Source organism: Watersipora subatra, chromosome 10 (genome assembly GCF_963576615.1).
Source record: "Watersipora subatra chromosome 10, tzWatSuba1.1, whole genome shotgun sequence".
NCBI lineage: Eukaryota > Metazoa > Bryozoa > Gymnolaemata > Cheilostomatida > Watersiporidae > Watersipora > Watersipora subatra.
This window is the reverse complement of record NC_088717.1, coordinates 16535259-16552799: the sequence shown is the minus strand read 5'-3', so window position 1 is coordinate 16552799 and position 17541 is coordinate 16535259. Positions and strand designations below refer to the sequence as shown.

The 17541-nt window shown below is 34.9% G+C and overlaps 1 protein-coding gene across 1 annotated transcript; it reads left to right on the top strand.

Annotated features, from left to right (window-relative positions):
* Window positions 1-3527: 3527 nt before the first annotated feature.
* Window positions 3528-17118, top strand: LOC137406820 (serine-rich adhesin for platelets-like). Its single transcript, XM_068093432.1, has 10 exons — window positions 3528-3769; window positions 4847-5070; window positions 8453-9368; window positions 10171-10414; window positions 10540-10627; window positions 11004-11139; window positions 12687-12823; window positions 13470-13533; window positions 15736-15804; window positions 16934-17118. Coding segments are annotated over exons 1-10 (2121 nt in total). The 3' UTR covers window positions 16935-17118.
* The last annotated feature ends 423 nt before the right edge of the window (window positions 17119-17541 follow it).

The following is a 17541-nucleotide window of genomic DNA, read 5'->3' as shown; positions in this document are numbered from 1 at the left end:
GCAGCTGATACTGTCATCTTTTGTTCAAGTTTTCTGGCAAAAGCAATTTTGCAATGGTTAGACAACTCACAATCAAATTATAAGCTTATCATATTTCGGACAAACTTAACTGCGGAACATTGCAGTTGTAGCAGAACGCTCCAAATATATATTAGCAGGAAGTAGCGCAGAAATGATAATTTGTAGAATTTTCTTTAAAATAGCCTTGCTTACACGCAGTCGTTCAAACTTCATTCATACAGTCTCATGCCAAGCAGTGAATTTAAGTCAATCAGGCTAACTCTTCTATTGTTCTTAATAGCTTTTGCTGATTATGCATTTCATGTTCTTGTAGTTGTCAGTCCTTGTATAGTTGGTTCACCAAGTGAGTGTTTTAAGGCGCAATTACGTCCAGTAGTAGGCCTACAGTCAGACTTTGGCATACCAAGTTGGTCCAATCTGATATTTTCTTCGTAATAATTTTAAATGGTACATTTCTGATCACGTTACCCTGTTCAAATTTTTTAATTTAGCAGCGCTGGTGTGACATGGCTTTATTAAAAACTCTGCATAACAATCAATGCTTCATATTCTAATTTGTCAAAACAAATGCTGTGTTTGCCTCCTTTTTCCTACAATGATAGTGTGTTCAAGGACCACTGACTGCATCGTCATGTGTGAAACTGCTACGCGTATGTTTTCAAAAATGTTAAAATTTGATTAAGACATTTCTCAGACTTGACACCGAATATTGAACCATTCGTGTGTTGAGGTAATTCAAGGTTTTTCTGTAGATCATTGTCTGCTGAATATGTAGTCTATTGACAAAGGTAGGAGATCTAACTGCATTTTGCGAAGAGTTGCGTTTAAGCTTATAAATGGTCTGTGCTCTAAATGAACCTTTGACTTATTTCTAAATTCTCTTCCAAAAATACCGATGAACCCTTGAAACCTTTTTCAAAAACAGTGAAAAAAACATTTCATGTGCATTAGCCAATAGTCGGACAGAGTTTCTTAAAACGGGATTGGCCTAACATTCTGAACTATGCCTAATTATCCAATGCTCTGAATATGGCACCCTATTATCTATATAAATCTCAAAGTTTGCAATCTTTCTAGTTGCAGCGATGAAGTTTTAGGAATGAAAAATGTGCTTCGTACTGGATTTGAACTCTCAAAGATTGGAACTGCAAGTTTGCAAATATGGGCACCTAACTGCAATAAAAATGCTAAGCGTTTCTTACCATTAGCTATTTTATATTCGGTATCTTTATCGCTAATTGGGAATGCACCTTTTATTATTAATATTACTTTTAGCGTATGTTTTGCTTTTTAAAAATTTTAAAAGATTTTAAAATTCATTTCCTATTTTTTTAATTAGCAGTTTTCAATCGTAGTGTTTCAATTTCAAATGTCCTTTTACTAGCTCTCATTTTTGTTCTTGTGGCTATCGCTAACTATTGAATTTAACACCTTTTTACCTAGACTAGTAATATCGTCAGTGGGAATCGAATCTACGTTCTCTGTTCAGTCAGACAAAGCATCCTACAAAACAATCCGATATCTCATTTTTACGTTGTACCAGTATCAAGAGGTAATAGTGTCGATAAATTCAAAGGTTGGACGGATAGCTTCGGTTACAGCAGTAACCTTTTTTATAAACACATTTCTATGTAATAATTATTATTATTAATTCAACATATTCATTTTTATTTTTTTTAGTTGATAAAATTGTATCAATGTCAAATCATTTTTTATTGTAATCATCGTAGTAAAACAGACTATTTAGCCACTAATTGCTAATTATTTTACACTTAAACACGTTTGCAGTTGTTTTATTTGTTCTTAATTTATTTGAGCCGCACAAAACGCTTTTCCCATGATATGAAGTTTGAAAGTTAAAATGATAAATGTTAAATAAAAATAAATGTTCTGTCCAAAGACTTTTTTATTACCCGTACAACGCCGAGCATTCTGCTAGTCAGTTACTATAGCTTGAGCTAAAACATAATATTGCATGCAAGAATAATAAGCAGACAGGTTGCAGTGTCAGCGATAAGTTCACATTATCAAATCATGAAAACAAGCATTTCTGATATGAATATTGAATTGTAAACCTTCCTGATGGCTTTAGCTAAAATTAAGGGTGATCAATCTTGTTTAAGGAGAAAAAATATGTGATATTGGAAAACACCGGCGCTAGCATTGGTGTCGTAGTGGATGCTCAACCAATGTGAGCATGATCTTTTTACTTTGACATTTACACAAACACGTTTTAATTATGTTAACTTTTTCGTAAGTTTCAGTGACTAATTTAATTTATTCTCAATCGTATTGTATTATTTAGTGATAACTTCAAATTTTTAATAAATTAAACTGATTTTTTTTGTATAGTTTCCAATTTCATTTTAAGGCATACATTTTTACAAAATGATTGGGATCTATATTAAGAACTCATCCACGCACAAATGGGAGCATGCTCTGCTAACACCTGCCAAAATCTCAACTCTCCTGCATGTGTCAATGAATTTGCTCAACATTTTATCAGTTTTGACAAAAGATTCTTGCAGAAAAGCTTGCAGTCGGCTGGGATAACCAACAGCTGCTCGAGTTATTGTTGCAATGGCTGATTTTCTTACTGGCTGTCATTGAACATTTAAATTTGCAAGTATTTTAGTTTGCTTGTAGAAGTTTTTTATTTGAAAATTGGTATGCTAAAAATCGAATTTGTTGATTATTAGCTGTCGTATTTAGGCCTATTAAATCACACTGAAAGTCAACAAATTCTTCATTTCAAATAACTAATCAAGTGAACCGCATATTTGTCAAAGCTTTCTCACCGCTTTTGACTGAGAAGTTTGTATCCGCCTATTTTATTGTCATAGTTTGTGAAATTACATAATCATGAATCATATTTCAAAGTAATTTGTACATATATTTCATAAGCAGACATGTAGTGTACTCGATATATCACTATAGGGTAGTTGCTCGGCTCCAGCATTTTATGATTTAGCAGCAGTAAGCCTGGCCAAGCCCGGGTTTTTTATTCTCAATTAAATAGCCGGCAGGTCAGTGGCGTTTAACAAGCTGGTTCTCAAAACCAGGTGTTATTTTAAAACGAAATATCTTTGGATACTTGGCGGAAGGCACGAATCACACGCATGTGAAGCTTGGAAAAAATATACAAAAATATGAAATAGCATGGATTTTACGCAGACCAGCAGACGTATATACAATGACAATGTGAGACTTATTTTATTGGTTAGAACACAAAAAGGAGTGACATGTTACACAATTGAGCAAAATAATCACACATTACATCAACAATATGAATGGCCTAAGTGATTTTAAGAATTCAAAAGTTATCCAATAGAATTAGAAAGAATTTTAAACATTCAAGGGATTCTTGACATCACAGCAATTTGCTGAGGGACATCACTTGCTATTTGATCTTGTTATAGTCACGTAGTGAGTATTTCTCTCAAGCTCGGATTACATTCCCGCTATCCTTCGCTTTATCAAACGATACTTCCCTTTGCTCAAGCAATATGAAAACTCCACGAAAAGGATTTTCAGCCAATCTCCCTAGCTCCTCCAAGAGTTCTGGAGAAAAACCGACTTGGACTTTCTTCTCCCTTAATACTCCTAAGGCGGCCTCATCCCCTCGGTCAGGAGGAGCTGTGCCAGAGTCTAGTATGAAAGCTTCATCTTCCAGCAAACCGTCGACTGTTCAACCCGCCTTCAACCAATCCTGGAACAGGCTCGGTTTTGGAGAGCAACTCAATAAAAGGTACTGTACATACTCTCCCTCAGTAGCTCATAGAATCACAGGGTTTCATGTGTTGACCTCTTGACCTATTCTTTGCCAGATATCACTAACTTATCTTCTTTTTCTTTAGATTGTCAAGTTGTAGTATTGAGTACAAAAAGGTTTCAACAAAATGTAGTTACAAAGTGCTTCAAATTTTACATCTTCTTCTGTTAAAGTCTAACTCTGTCTGACTCATCGAGTTCAATTGCTATTCTACTCTATTGCAAGTTTACTCTATTACAAGTTTACTCTGTTGCAAGTTTACGCTATTACAAGTTTATGTGTGGAAATAATTTCAACCTAATGAAAACTGTAGGAGTCCTTTAACTGTAGGTTTTTAACCATCATCAACATGTTCCTTCTCTTGCGATGATGTTAAAAATCAAACAGATTATTGGAGACTGTTTATTTGTCGTTTGTATCAAACCCATCAACTACTTAACGTTGTCAATATTAAACAGTTTTAACTTGAACATTTTTATGCTTTTGACAGTTTTGTCAGTTATTGATTTTGGTCTCGACTTTAGTTGATCACCCGATGGTGATGAAAGACAATTCAAGCAATGTGGAAATAAAATAAAATGATAATATGAAAGTTTTACAGTATTTTTAAACAAATTCTCACAGTGTAAGTTTGTTCCAGACATGGTAAGCAAGATAGATATAAGGTTGGTTATAATGTACAACTGTTGAATGTTGTTATCTTTCATGCCGTTACAGAATAACCATTTATTAGCTTTACAGCTTGCTGCTGTTTTCGTTTATAAGTTGTAAAATAGTCTTACATCAACGCTGTTGGTTATTTTTGAAAAGGTTTTTTCATATTCTGTTGATATTGAAAGCATTATTTTTTTGTAATTGTCAAGGGAAATTATTTAATATGTTCCCACATTTCAAGTCCTGCATTTAGACTCTCATAACATAGTTTTAAAACAAAAAAATAATTAGTTTGAGCTATGAGCACTAGCACTAGCTATGAGTTTTTACTCCGTTTGTTTTGAAATTGTAATTTTATTTTTGTGTATTTGTTTCAACTCCCTAAAACCTCTCTGATAGGCAAAACAAGACGATCACCGTTAAGTCGTGCACCATGCAGGCCGAAGGCCTCGACCTGTTAAAGATCAAGACTGATGAAGGTGATGATTGGACAGTGAAAGCAGCGACATGCAAAATTTATACCAACAGCAGCAACATGCTTTGCATAAGCTATGAAGAGCCAGACACTGTCAAACCTTCAACCTCAGAGGATCACAAAGCCCAACGCCCTGCCTCAGAGAGCGGTGAGAGTTTATTATAAACCATGTGTAAACTTGGTTATTGTCTTTGACAAATGTCAACATAACAAAAAAAATTGTAATTTTATTAAAGTTGCAACAAACACAGTTCATAAAAAAGTAAGGTAGAGTTTTCCCTTTGAGTTTCAGATAAATTTAATAAACCCTTGACATAGTCTTTTCATTTGCATTACTAGAAAAACCACGCCGACAACCGTATCACCCTGTTCATAATGCTTCTGGTTTTATCGCACACACAAGTTTACCAGGTTTTGTCAGAATCAGGACTCTTATGGTAATAATATCAGTAACAGTAGTAATGATTATAATTATTATTACTGCAGAAATACATTAAAATGAAAGAGCGCATTTTTGGTTTTTGAAACTATTGGAAATTTTCGCTCTGGTAGGGCAATACACTAGTATTCACTTTACCCTATGACCTGGGAATATTGTCTGCGCTAGAGCATGGTTCCCATATTAGCTGCGAGATCCCCAAGATAATCTCGCGAAGCAAACCGCTTGCGGCGCTTGGCTCAGCGGCTTATCTATATACTGTATATAAATCTCCATGTCCCTCTAATTATAGCCATTAAAATTTAGAAATTAAATATTTGTTTCGTACTGGATTTGATTTCGGAACCTTCTGTTCCCAGACAATTATCTTACCAATTAAGCTACACTATTCTTTAGACCTTTAAGTCATTATGTCAATTGAAATAGCACTAAAGCTTACTCTCACGGCTTTTATTAATAAGTATAGCAATAAGGATAGCGGGCGTACTCAAATTAGTCATTGGCAATGTGCCAGGCTAATGGCAAGTGGCAGTGACATTACCCGCCATCGTTTATAAGCTGATTTTCAATACCTATGCAACGCCAGAAATTCCGACTAGTGCTAACATAAAGCTGCATCGCTAATGATCACACAAAAATGGTCGCTCGCCATGTCGTTTTTAAATGCCACCTTTCACCAGGACAGAACATTTTGAGAAAATTTTGCCTACGGCTCCTTGCGAAAGTTGAGCAACACTGTACTCTTGCGTTGACCGCAGGCAATTACCATCGGTTCTCCGCGCGTAGGTTCTCAGTTCACCAGCGATAGCCCTGCAGTCTTGCCTACCGGCGTTTGCGGCCTAAATGGGAACCAGGCTTTAGAGCATGGCTGTCTTTTTGAGCCCAGTCATACATATAACATTTCAGTATTAACTATCAGATTATATAATATGATGTGGTGTGCTTGGTGAATCAGTTCAGTTGTGGTGCCTGATGCTTGTTGTTGATGTTGTTGCTGTTACAGTACATAACATTTTCAGAGGTTATCGCCGCTGATTATTGCTGGTTGATATTGATTAAGTTTTATTGAGCGTTAAGTATTAAATTACTTCGTATGACCCAATTTATTCTGCTGTTCCAACTTTCACATAGTTTCTATGCACATTTATACTGACCATTTCTCATTAAAAATTTGTTGGTGGGAGTTTCACTTAAATGGTTACAAAATTTTAAATAAAACTATTAGAAGTACTCAATGTTTGTTGGTAAACAGTAAATTGTTGAAAAAATCTTGAAATCCAAATTGAAAGATTCGCGTAGTTGATGATGACAGTTAATATCGAATGCTTGATGCTAGAATGCAGGGAATATTGTTGTAGGGTCGTTATCATTATTGATACTAGTACCCTGCCAGTTTAGTGTGCAGGGGAGATTTTCAGCTTTGGCGATAAAGCACAGGATTAACTACATGCAGTTTTTTTAAATACCTAAAAACGGTTAATGTTAGTGTTAGAGTGTGGGTCTACTAAGCTGGATGTCATGAGTTCGAGTCCTGTACTAAACAATATTTTATCCTAACCTCTAACCCTGGTTTCATGTGGACAAACAGACAGAAACTTTTGTTATTGTTGTAAAGAGAGCCGAGATTTTGCGCTTGAAGCTAGAGAAATTGTACCGAATGAGGTTACGATGAGTGTAAAAAAAATGTTTAAAATGATTTATCTATATATATATATATATACTATTGAAAGTCTATATTTATGTAAATCTCAGTTTGTTGTCGTCCAGCTGCAGCGATTAAAGTCTACGAATGAACAATGCGCTTTGTATCGGATTTGAACTCATGAAGATTGCAACCGCAAGTTTTTAAACTTGCCACCTAACCACAAGGCTGCGCCATCTTATTATTCCCAATGCTTTTACCGTAAATTGCACACTCTTTACGAGATTGCACACGTTCAGTTAATAATTAATATAGTTCACCCTCAGGTCATGGTGCCCTGTTATGATATTTTCTTTTGCCTTACTAAATGGAACACAATGCTTTTTTCTGCCTTCCCCACACACGAACAAATTTTTTTATAGACTTTTGGCTGCCATACGATATCAAAAAAATGCTCTTGAAGAATTAAACTTTAGCAGTTGATGCACTGATTATGACAAAAACAAAATAAAAAAAGTGTTGATATGGTATTCGCCGAAATCCCTCTCACAACCCCTGAAAGAAATATACGTTGCTCGCTATCTTAGTTTGACGTTGTTCGTCGTTATAAGTAATAGTAAAAACAAGTTTGAAAGCAGGGGATAAAATTTCTAACTTATTACACAGTTGGAGTTCAGTTTAGTAAAATACGTACTAAAACTTCGCTTCAAGTAAGTATTTAGTCACTTAAATTTATTTCAGTTAAATTCAACGGTTATGTTATATACTACGCCTGTCTCGAAGGTAAGTACTCCCGACGGTACGTACTGCACATAGTATATTGTAATGTTACATTTTTTGCAAATCATAACCATTAAATACACTAAAGTTACTGTAGGTAACTATAGTTACTAAAGTTAACATATTACATGTTACTAAATATAGCATATAATTGTTCTGTTACAAACTTTTAATATGTACAATGCGTATGTAAAATTTTGAGGATTTTACTGGGGGGTGTTTGCATTAGATAGTTACTATGGGTTTTTATACCACTCTATACAATATTTTCGCATTATGATGCCAACATTGAGTTGAACTAAAACCATATTATTGTATACCAAATATTTTTTCAGTGTTAGCATAACAAAACAGACTATATTTATGATAGTAATCCTTTACAGTGTTATATTTTCTCCTAATTTATTTCACTAAAACAATTTTTTTATTATATGAAATCTAAAACTTACGGTTTGAAAGTTTTAAAACCTCTACGGAATTTTTACTTTTTCTTTTAATTCATTTGAACTGCACAAAAACACTTTTCACATGATGTGATATTCAAAAATTAAAATGGGAAATGTTGAATATGTTAAACCCAAAATAAATTTTATGACCAAAAACTTTTTATTACCCAAGAAACGTCAGGCATTCGGCTCATATGCTAGTATTTTTGTCTATATTTTGTAGATCACTCTATGAGTGAAGGAACTAAAGCCGAGTCTTCTATTGAAGAACGACGAGAGAATTGCAAACGCAATTCCATGCCAGTTCCCGTAGCTCGAAAGAGATCTAGTCAAGAACCTATTGACTTTCCTTTTAAAAAGCAATCATCCGGCACAGATAAAAGTGCAAAGTGGGAAAAGCCTTTCCCATCCTTTGCCAACAAAAGGCCATCATTCAGTAGCCATGCATTGGGTATATTTAACAAAGGTGGATCTCAGGATAAGTTAGATGTGACTCGTCCAGCTTCGGATATGGCGATGCGACCCGAAAATTCTAGCTGTGTGAGTACTTCCCGTGCTTCACCTAAACCCTCAAATCCAGCACTTGCAGAGCTTTCCGAAAAATCGTCAGCAGGTATATTTGTCACTGCTTCCCAGAAGTCTTCTCATCAGGGTTTAAACGCAGGGACCAGTTGGCTGAATGCTGCTCTTGAGACGGCCCCAATGGCTAAGAAAGATATCTCTGCCGAAAATTCTTCTGATAACCGAGAGTTCTCTGCTGCTATGAGTGTCTCTATGGAAGAAAACGCAGACGTCAGTGAGAAAATGAAAGATGAAGCTATTATGGACCAGGAAGTTATTGAAAGCAGTGTCGAATCTGCTAGTCACTATAGCTGCGCTGCTCAAAGTAGCAGCTCGAAAGATTCCACTAAAAGAGAGCCTACCTTTAAAAGGTCTGAAACATGTGTTTCTGATATAGCCAAGAATGAGTCAGTTAGCGTAGCCGCACGGAAAGCGGCTGATGTAGTTGCTGAAGAGGTTTTGCTGAACACTGATGTCAAAAAAGCAAATGATAGAATAATCGCTGAAGAAAAGCTGGCGGCATACGAGGCATCAGAAGTCGAATGGTCACAGACCTATTCTCATTCTCTAGTGGATAGGTAAGGGTGCTGACGACAGCTTATTACACATATTTGTAAGATTAGTTAAGAGGCCGGTTGACAGGTCATACAATTCAATTTCCTTTTCTTTCAGCGGTAAAAGCGACAGGTCTGATAGGAGTAAGATTTATGCAGCAAGTTTTTTTGGTGAAAAAATCAATAATGGTTTTAGCACTGTTATTAATGGATTTGACAGTAATAAGGTCTGCAGGTTAGTTTGTTTGTCATAAGACTGGCATATCTGGTAGCAGCAGCATTGCCATATCTGCTAGCAGTAAGATTGGACAGCCTGGCAGTAGCCGTATGAAGTGCCACTCATTGTAAAGGCTGGCTCACACTATATCGCCCTATTTCGGCGTTGATGCCGCAATAATTTGGTGGTCATTTGTGATTACAATCTTCACACTATCATAAAACCATCAGTGTTTGCATCAGCAAATACTCGATGACATAGAATTCTTGTTTTTCTGTTTTATGTTTCTCAAATGAACCTATTTGATGACACAGGCTCGAATCAAACGATATTCTCTTGCTATATTACTTAGCCATAAGGACAGGTCTGTTTGTGCCCAAAGTAGTAAATATTTAGTTTGTTTTTCTTTAGTTCTCATGTCATTGCATGACAGTTGCTACATTGTACATTTAAATATTGTTAAGATATTTCACACTTAACAGAGTGTTTCAAATTAAATTAACAGCTTTTATTGACAACCATAAGGATTCATTAGCATTTAAGTATAAAATGTTCTAGTGTTTGCTGATTGGTGGGTTATTGTCTAACTTGTTTATTTTTATACTTCAGAGAAAGTCGACTTAGTCATACTAAAGACAGCTTAATGACAGTTTTATCTAATACCGCTGCCTCCAATACCGCTGCCTCTAATACCGCTGCCTCTAATACCGCTGCCTCTAATACCGCTGCCTCTAATACCGCTGCCTCTTCCACTGGCGCCTCTACTACTGGTGCTTCTACCACTGGCGCCTCTTCTACTTTTGCCTCTACCAATGCTGCCTCTACTACTGCTGCCTCTACCACTGCTGCCTCAGTAGGAATTGAAGACACAGCTGATAATGATTTCAGCAAAAATAGTAAGTTTAATTCAAAAGGTTAGCTAAAAAAAGTCTGGTCTATGAGGCAACGGCTGACAATACATGGCTCTTACCCTTGTAGCTGCCCTTCCACTCAATTGCTGAGTCGATGTCTCTGTTCTTCATTTGTCGAAACGAGTCGAAAGCCTACCTAGACATAGTTCAAAATCGTGAGCAGCCAAAGCTAATTAACATTGAAGGAGTTTTGTGATATCATACTGAGGCATTTTGCTTGCACGCTGTTCAATGATGATGAAAGAGAAATAGTTGATTTTTAACTTGATTGTTAAACGTTACATGTATATTAAATCGCAAGTTGGGTAAACTGTATCTGTGAATTTTTCTTAATGAGTTATGACTGTGTTCTGTGCAAGAATTGCTAACATGGCTCCGCCTTGTTGAGGAGCATTTGAAAAATAAGGTGAACAGCAGAGCCCTTCATGAGGGTCATCTTTTGCTAATTTATATGATAATCTCTGTTGAGCTGAACTCTGGTGTTTCTCTGCACAAGTAGATTTTGGCTAAACGTGTGAGTTGTATTTGCAGTTGCTGAGGATGAAGCTGCGGGTAGTCAAATGCTGAGTGAAGATGATGACAGCGACAGCGAATATTTGACGCCAGGCAAGAATGACTCTGAACTTTACCATTCTGCCATTTCCAATCAGTCAGACAGCCATTTGGAGTAAGTATATGGCGAGCTAACTATGCCTCTACTAAGCATTTGTAGTTATTCTCTTAGTTATTGTCAAGTAATGTTTGGTTCGCAAAAGTAAAAAGAAGTGATGACATCTAAACACATGATAATTTTTTTCATTATTTAAAAGGCCGGCTGTTACAGTTTTAATAAAGGAATGCATACGCAAAATCTTAACAGCTAAAATTAGAAAGAGGAGACACCAAGCTCATCGTTTTTGCTCGGAGTCCCTCAGAAGCAGACAACTCTAACTCTAAATTGATTTTTTTATTCTTTTTGCTATATTTTATTAATGTTTTGTTTATAATAGTTATTATTTAAATTATTCATACTGAAAAACATATACGTTATTTATTTTTTATTAAATTTTATTATTATTTTTTAGAATAGTTATTACTTAAATTAGCTATAATTAAAAATAAATAAGTAATAATAATAAAGCAATAAGTTGTCTAATAATTGCATGTACAAGTATTACTTGTAGCAGAATAAATATATCAACATATAAGCATGTGTAATGTCCTAATGCTTTTAGTCTCAGTTAACACAGTAAAAATTTGATTTCGTGCTTTTATTTGGCAGTCAAAATTATAAAAATATTAATCATGCAATGATGTATTCCAGATAATTATTCAGCTTCCTGACACTCAACCCCCTTTTTTTACTGGCTGTAACTTCATGAATGAGAGATGGAAGTGCTAAGAGATTCACAGATACCTATTTTTGTAAATCACTTGTATAAAAATATAATAATTAATGCGTATGGATGACTGGAGTAGAGAGAATAATAAGATTAATAATAATAGGGAGAATAATATAAATTTGCAGGACCCATGAAATGTTCGTGGCTGTGCATTCTTCGTTTAGTTGCCACTTTTTAACACAGCCATTTGACAGCTAATTTTATTAGTCTGTAATTGACCATTATCAGAGCTGAGAAAAACCCATGTTGATTTTTCTCCCTGTTTCTTTCACTGCCATATTTACTTTTTCCTCATGTTCACTTTTCCTCGTGTTCACTTTTCTTCATGTTCAGTTTCTCTTATGTTTTCACAATTGTTAATTGCGTGGCAAGATAAATTCAATATCGGCAACATTGGTACTATCCTCTACATATTTTTCAACCGAGACAAATGTCAGGAGTTCGAATACAGGTTGTAGCATTTTTTATATCATTTTATCTGAAAAGACACACCCAGTGAGCAAACACACTACCGTATCAATAAATAAATAAATAAGAAATTATTTGTTGTCACAAAACTTGCTTATCAAGTTCAGCAACAATTAATTGACTTTCGTAAACATTTTGGCTACTGTATATCTCCCATTCTAGAATGCAAAGTATGTTTGGCTTATGTGCAGGGACATACAATAGTTAAATGCATTTGCATCAAACTGTACTAAAAAGAAATGATAGAAAGGTGACTAACATGTTTGCAGTTGTCTAATAGCGCATTTTTTATAATAATCATGTTAAGCCACCCACTAATTAGCGTGGAAATAGATTGGTAACTGGACATGGTGTTATTTTTTAGTGAAGGTAGTCAACACATCACACCTTGTGATGATCTCCCATCAGAGAACTACATTTCTGAAAAACTCAGCAGGAAGAGCGGTCAGTCGAGAAGTAAGGCCATCAGTGCAGAAGCCTTTGATACTCTCAACAGCCTCAGTAAGTTTCTTACTTTTACTGACAGTAAGTCTTAGTATGATAATTGTAAGTCATATTATCATGATATTAGTCTAAATAAATGAGGTTAGTGGTAGTCTCCAAAATACTTGCCTTGCTAGGTACATACAGTATGTATGAGTTTGGTAGGTCATCTTATTTGTGACTTTCCCAACTTATACCTATCTACAGTAAGTAGGGCATGACTGTTTTACTTACATTTGTATTTACATATTACTTACATGCAGCTCATCTTAAATAGTTTTGGGGCTGAAATCTCATGCTTTTTATCTCCTCTTCGGTTTGCTCTAAACCTTCCGAATGTTGAAGTTTGCACAGACCTGGCAAATGTTCGTTAGAAATCATGTGTGAGAAACTAGGGAGTGCTTGCTACCTTTTTTGTTTCAAACAACTGCTGTCGACTGTGATGACAGCAAAGGAGGGCAATGGAATGAAGTGAATAAAAGGAAAAAAAGAGCAATTGTTTCAGATAATTCTGCTTGAGAAAACAAGTTTAGTTGCTGTGTCGTTTATAATTGCAGCAGTCATGGTATTATTTATATTAAGTTTAGGTTCTGTTCATCTATGTAGTTGAATCAGTATTTGCTATCCTAGAGAATTGAACTTAAACAAAATTGTTGTTTCATAGCCATGACAGCTGCTGATATTACAAAGGCTGAAGAAATAGAAGTAAACCCAGGCCGAGTTCCAAAGTGAGTAAGACAATACACTTAGGCTTTACTAAGCACACTTTTATGGTGGCCAACTGTGAGAAACCAGATTTTTATTAGCTTTTGTTTTGATTTATTGCAGAGCACTTTGTGGCCTGGGTAGATTTTTCATTTGAATGTTTAAACTTCCAATTCCGTGAATAACCCAAATTTTTGTTATTTAAAAGTTAAAGATTTTTATAATTGTCTGAATACCAAAAATCGAGGCCTTTCAAATATTACAGAGTTTCAAATTGAAAAATTAAAGAATTTGTGTAGTTTGAATATTGAAGGTTTTTTGATGTTTCATGTAATACCAAAAGTTAGCCTCATTAGGTATATTAATTAAAAAAACTCATGGAATGATAACTCCTGATCCAATTGTCTAATCCTATTCCTTATATTATTGAGCAGTTGCTTTATATGAATGTCATCATAAAAAGTCAATTTTCAAATACTTTTTAAATATTTTCAAATAGACCCTAACTCGAATGACCGAACAAAAGCTGTGACCAAATCCCTTGATCACAAGCTAAAGGTCAAACCTCGTACTTATCCTAGAGCTATATGATCTGACACTTTCCTTGTTTTTATAGAATAGTGATGCGCATGTATCCTTTAGAAACTGTTCGATGAACTGTGGTAAAAAAGATTTTCTATAAAGAAGATCACCATTGTTTTGGGAAAATATCTTGATAATAGATAAATAAATAATAAAAATAGAAAATAGAAATTATATGACATCACTTATTACTATGACTTTTCTGGTAAACTATAATCTGTTGGCATTATAAAGACAATGCAGCTCTGTCACTGGTTGCTTATCAAAGTAAAGTATTTATCCCACTACCAAACACGAGCAAAGCGATTGTTTGGGAGATTTATGATTAATGCATATGTGCACACAACTCCCGAAAAATTATCCGTCAACGGCCGTGACCAAACCCTTGTACCGAAATCTCTTCAACAAATTTAACCATTTTTGTGTAGAGTCATTTAAGTATAACACCGATACAAAACACATATAAACCTATGTAAATATGTTACCAAGTCTGTGAAAAGTCACCGCAATATTTTAAAACTAACCCATCTGATCAGATTATACATAAATAGACAGATTGATTTGGCCAAAAATCGCGATAAAAACTTGACAATCTTTTCTAATCAAAATTAAGATCGGCCAATGAAACGCCAATAAGGCTGTGCGACAGAGAGTAAAACTATTAAGCCTTGCGCATTTCACGAGAAAATCCTGCACATTTCACCACTCTATGACATTGTCTAATTCCCGGAGGTTTCTGTAATTAACGTAAAAGTACAGAAAAGTAATCGTTTCTTTTTTGCCGATTCTACAGGATTCTGACATTTTGGACACTTATAATAAGTATTTTGGTATTCCAACTGATGTCCAAAGCAGTGAAAGTAAAGGAAATTACGATGATATTTTTCTAATGATTCTTACAATATTACCTATAAGATTATTACAATATTTAATTGTAAGAATAATTTTTCGATTTTATAAGATTTAGTTATAGGAATAATTATTCGAATTTACAAGATCAAAGTATATAGCGACCGATGGTGGGCAATATGTTACTGTTATTATTTTTCTGAAGATTTTGTTGATGGTACTACGGTTGTGCTCAATATTGCAGTACTGCCAAGCCGTTTTTAATATCTGCAAAATTAAGTACTAGGCCTACATTTTATTATAGATATACATCTATTTTTATGACAACCAGCTAAAATCTGTTTAGATTTTTAAATTCTGCATAATTCTTTAGATATAAATACAGAAATCTAGATAAATATCACTTCTTGATATTGGTTGCTACGACCAATGATATACAGCCCTCCCCCCAGCCTGTGTATATTACACAACAGCTTGCCATTTTACTTCTAATATTGCATTTCTCCTATTGCAGGGAGAGATATAAACATATAATATTTTCCTTTCATTATTGCTGTTTGTTGTACATAATAACACCTAGTACACTGCAGCTACCATTGCAGCTACCATTGCAGTTCTATTGCACTGCAGTGCCATTTGACTGCTAATATTGCATTTTTCAACCGGCAGTACCTTTTCTTTTTTCATTATCACTTTGGTCGTTGGCTGTATGACAGGGGAATTTCTAGTTACAATCATTTGATCAATGAGAAAAAAAACTCTCACCAATCATGTTGCTGCCTCAATGTTTACAGAACTGTGCGAATGAGGTCTTACGTGGACAAAGGGGACTCTGTGTGGGAAATGGTCCTGAAGTTTCAGTGGTAAGTGACTGAAAAACACATTCAGTATTAAAATACAGTTTTTGCTATTTTATCATATTGCTTAAATTAAAAGTAAAAACTACTGTCACCGTTTCACGATAAGACACGGTCATTTGTTTAATATTATCAGTTTCAACATGAAAGACGCTGGGCATTAATTTTTTTGTCAATTTGAAAAAAATTTTCTATCTTTTATTAATTCTTTGAATTTTCCGGCATTCAAACAAAAATTTTAAAATACAATTATTAATTTTTGTTGGTTTAATGTACACGTAGGTGCCCTCACAATTTTTTAGTAAAATGTTTGTTTTTTGCTAACCCAGAAGTTGTTTCCGCATGTAGGTACTTCTAATAGCTTGAGTGTGAACTCACATAACTACGTGCAACCAATGAGAAATCATCTACGAATTTCATAAACAGCTTCAAGATATTGCTACATGAATGCTAATCTCATTATTGGTTGCCGCGCCTTCCACTAGCATTTGGAGTTGTCTTGCTTCATAATACTTATAAGTCTCTAATGCCCACCTCTACAGAATTGTACCTGTACTTAGCTAGAGGCATAAGATGATTAAGGGCTGAGGTCTACACCTACCCATATGTATTCACATAGGGGTTATCTTGTACATCCTTCTTTAAATGACACACCATAGACCTGGTAAATAGCTCTATCCAGTTGGGTGATAGCCAGTGAACTAATCCAGTAACAGCATGTTTGACTTTTCTGAAACAGTAATGTCTGTTATGTGGCAATTGATTGGCTATCATAGCTTAACGACTCTGATCATCAGCTATGATCTCAGTACATGCTTTTCAATGATGTATGCGTGTTCACGTGCTTATTTACTATAGCATACCCCTACTCTGCTTATTGCTAAATTTTGAAGTTTGTCTTACAAGTGTGAGAGGCATGCAAATGCTGTACCAAAACCATATGTATACTCCAAACCTCAAACTTTATGCATAGTGAGCTCAAAGATACGTCTATTCTCATATAACAGAGACCACTGTTGCCTAGCAACGACAGTGATTACAGAAAGTCTTCGAGTGGTTTGTTCATGTAAATGATTAGATTTATTTTCTCAGGACAAAAATATTTTGTACTGACACAAACTTCTGTTCTTTTTAGATCATATCCATGCCACTTCTCGCAACTTTGTATCATATTCTCTGCCAGATGGCAGCAAGACAGCGATGCCATCTTCTTTTATGCTTGTGAATTCTCCTGCTTCACAACTTCCGCTCATCAATCGTTGATGTCTCTCTGTTTCATGTGACAGCAATGATGATTGTCCTTCTCCGTAACCTTTTCTTTGCCGCCTTCCCTATCAACAACAGCTTGGGCTCACACCTGGAGTCGTTGTTTATTATTAAATGCTACTCTTTTGATTGTAGTATTAATAGCATATTTTGGTTAATGTTGAATTAGTATTATAGTATTTGTTTCTTGTTTTTATGTTGTGTTTAACATAGTCTCAATATATATAACAATAAAACTAATATTTTTTCTTTAAATACTTATTGTGGTGACACCTTGACACATTAACTACAATGTATGGATGAATTTGCATTGACAATTAAATTAATCAGCTATTTTCTGTTTAATTTTAATTAAGCATAAAATGTCCAAATTAGATTGAAGATTAACTGTGCTAGTAATTAAATTAATAAACGAACTGTGGTGTAATCCAAATTAGGCACTAATTAATAAATTGGTCTAACAAATAAGTACATTGA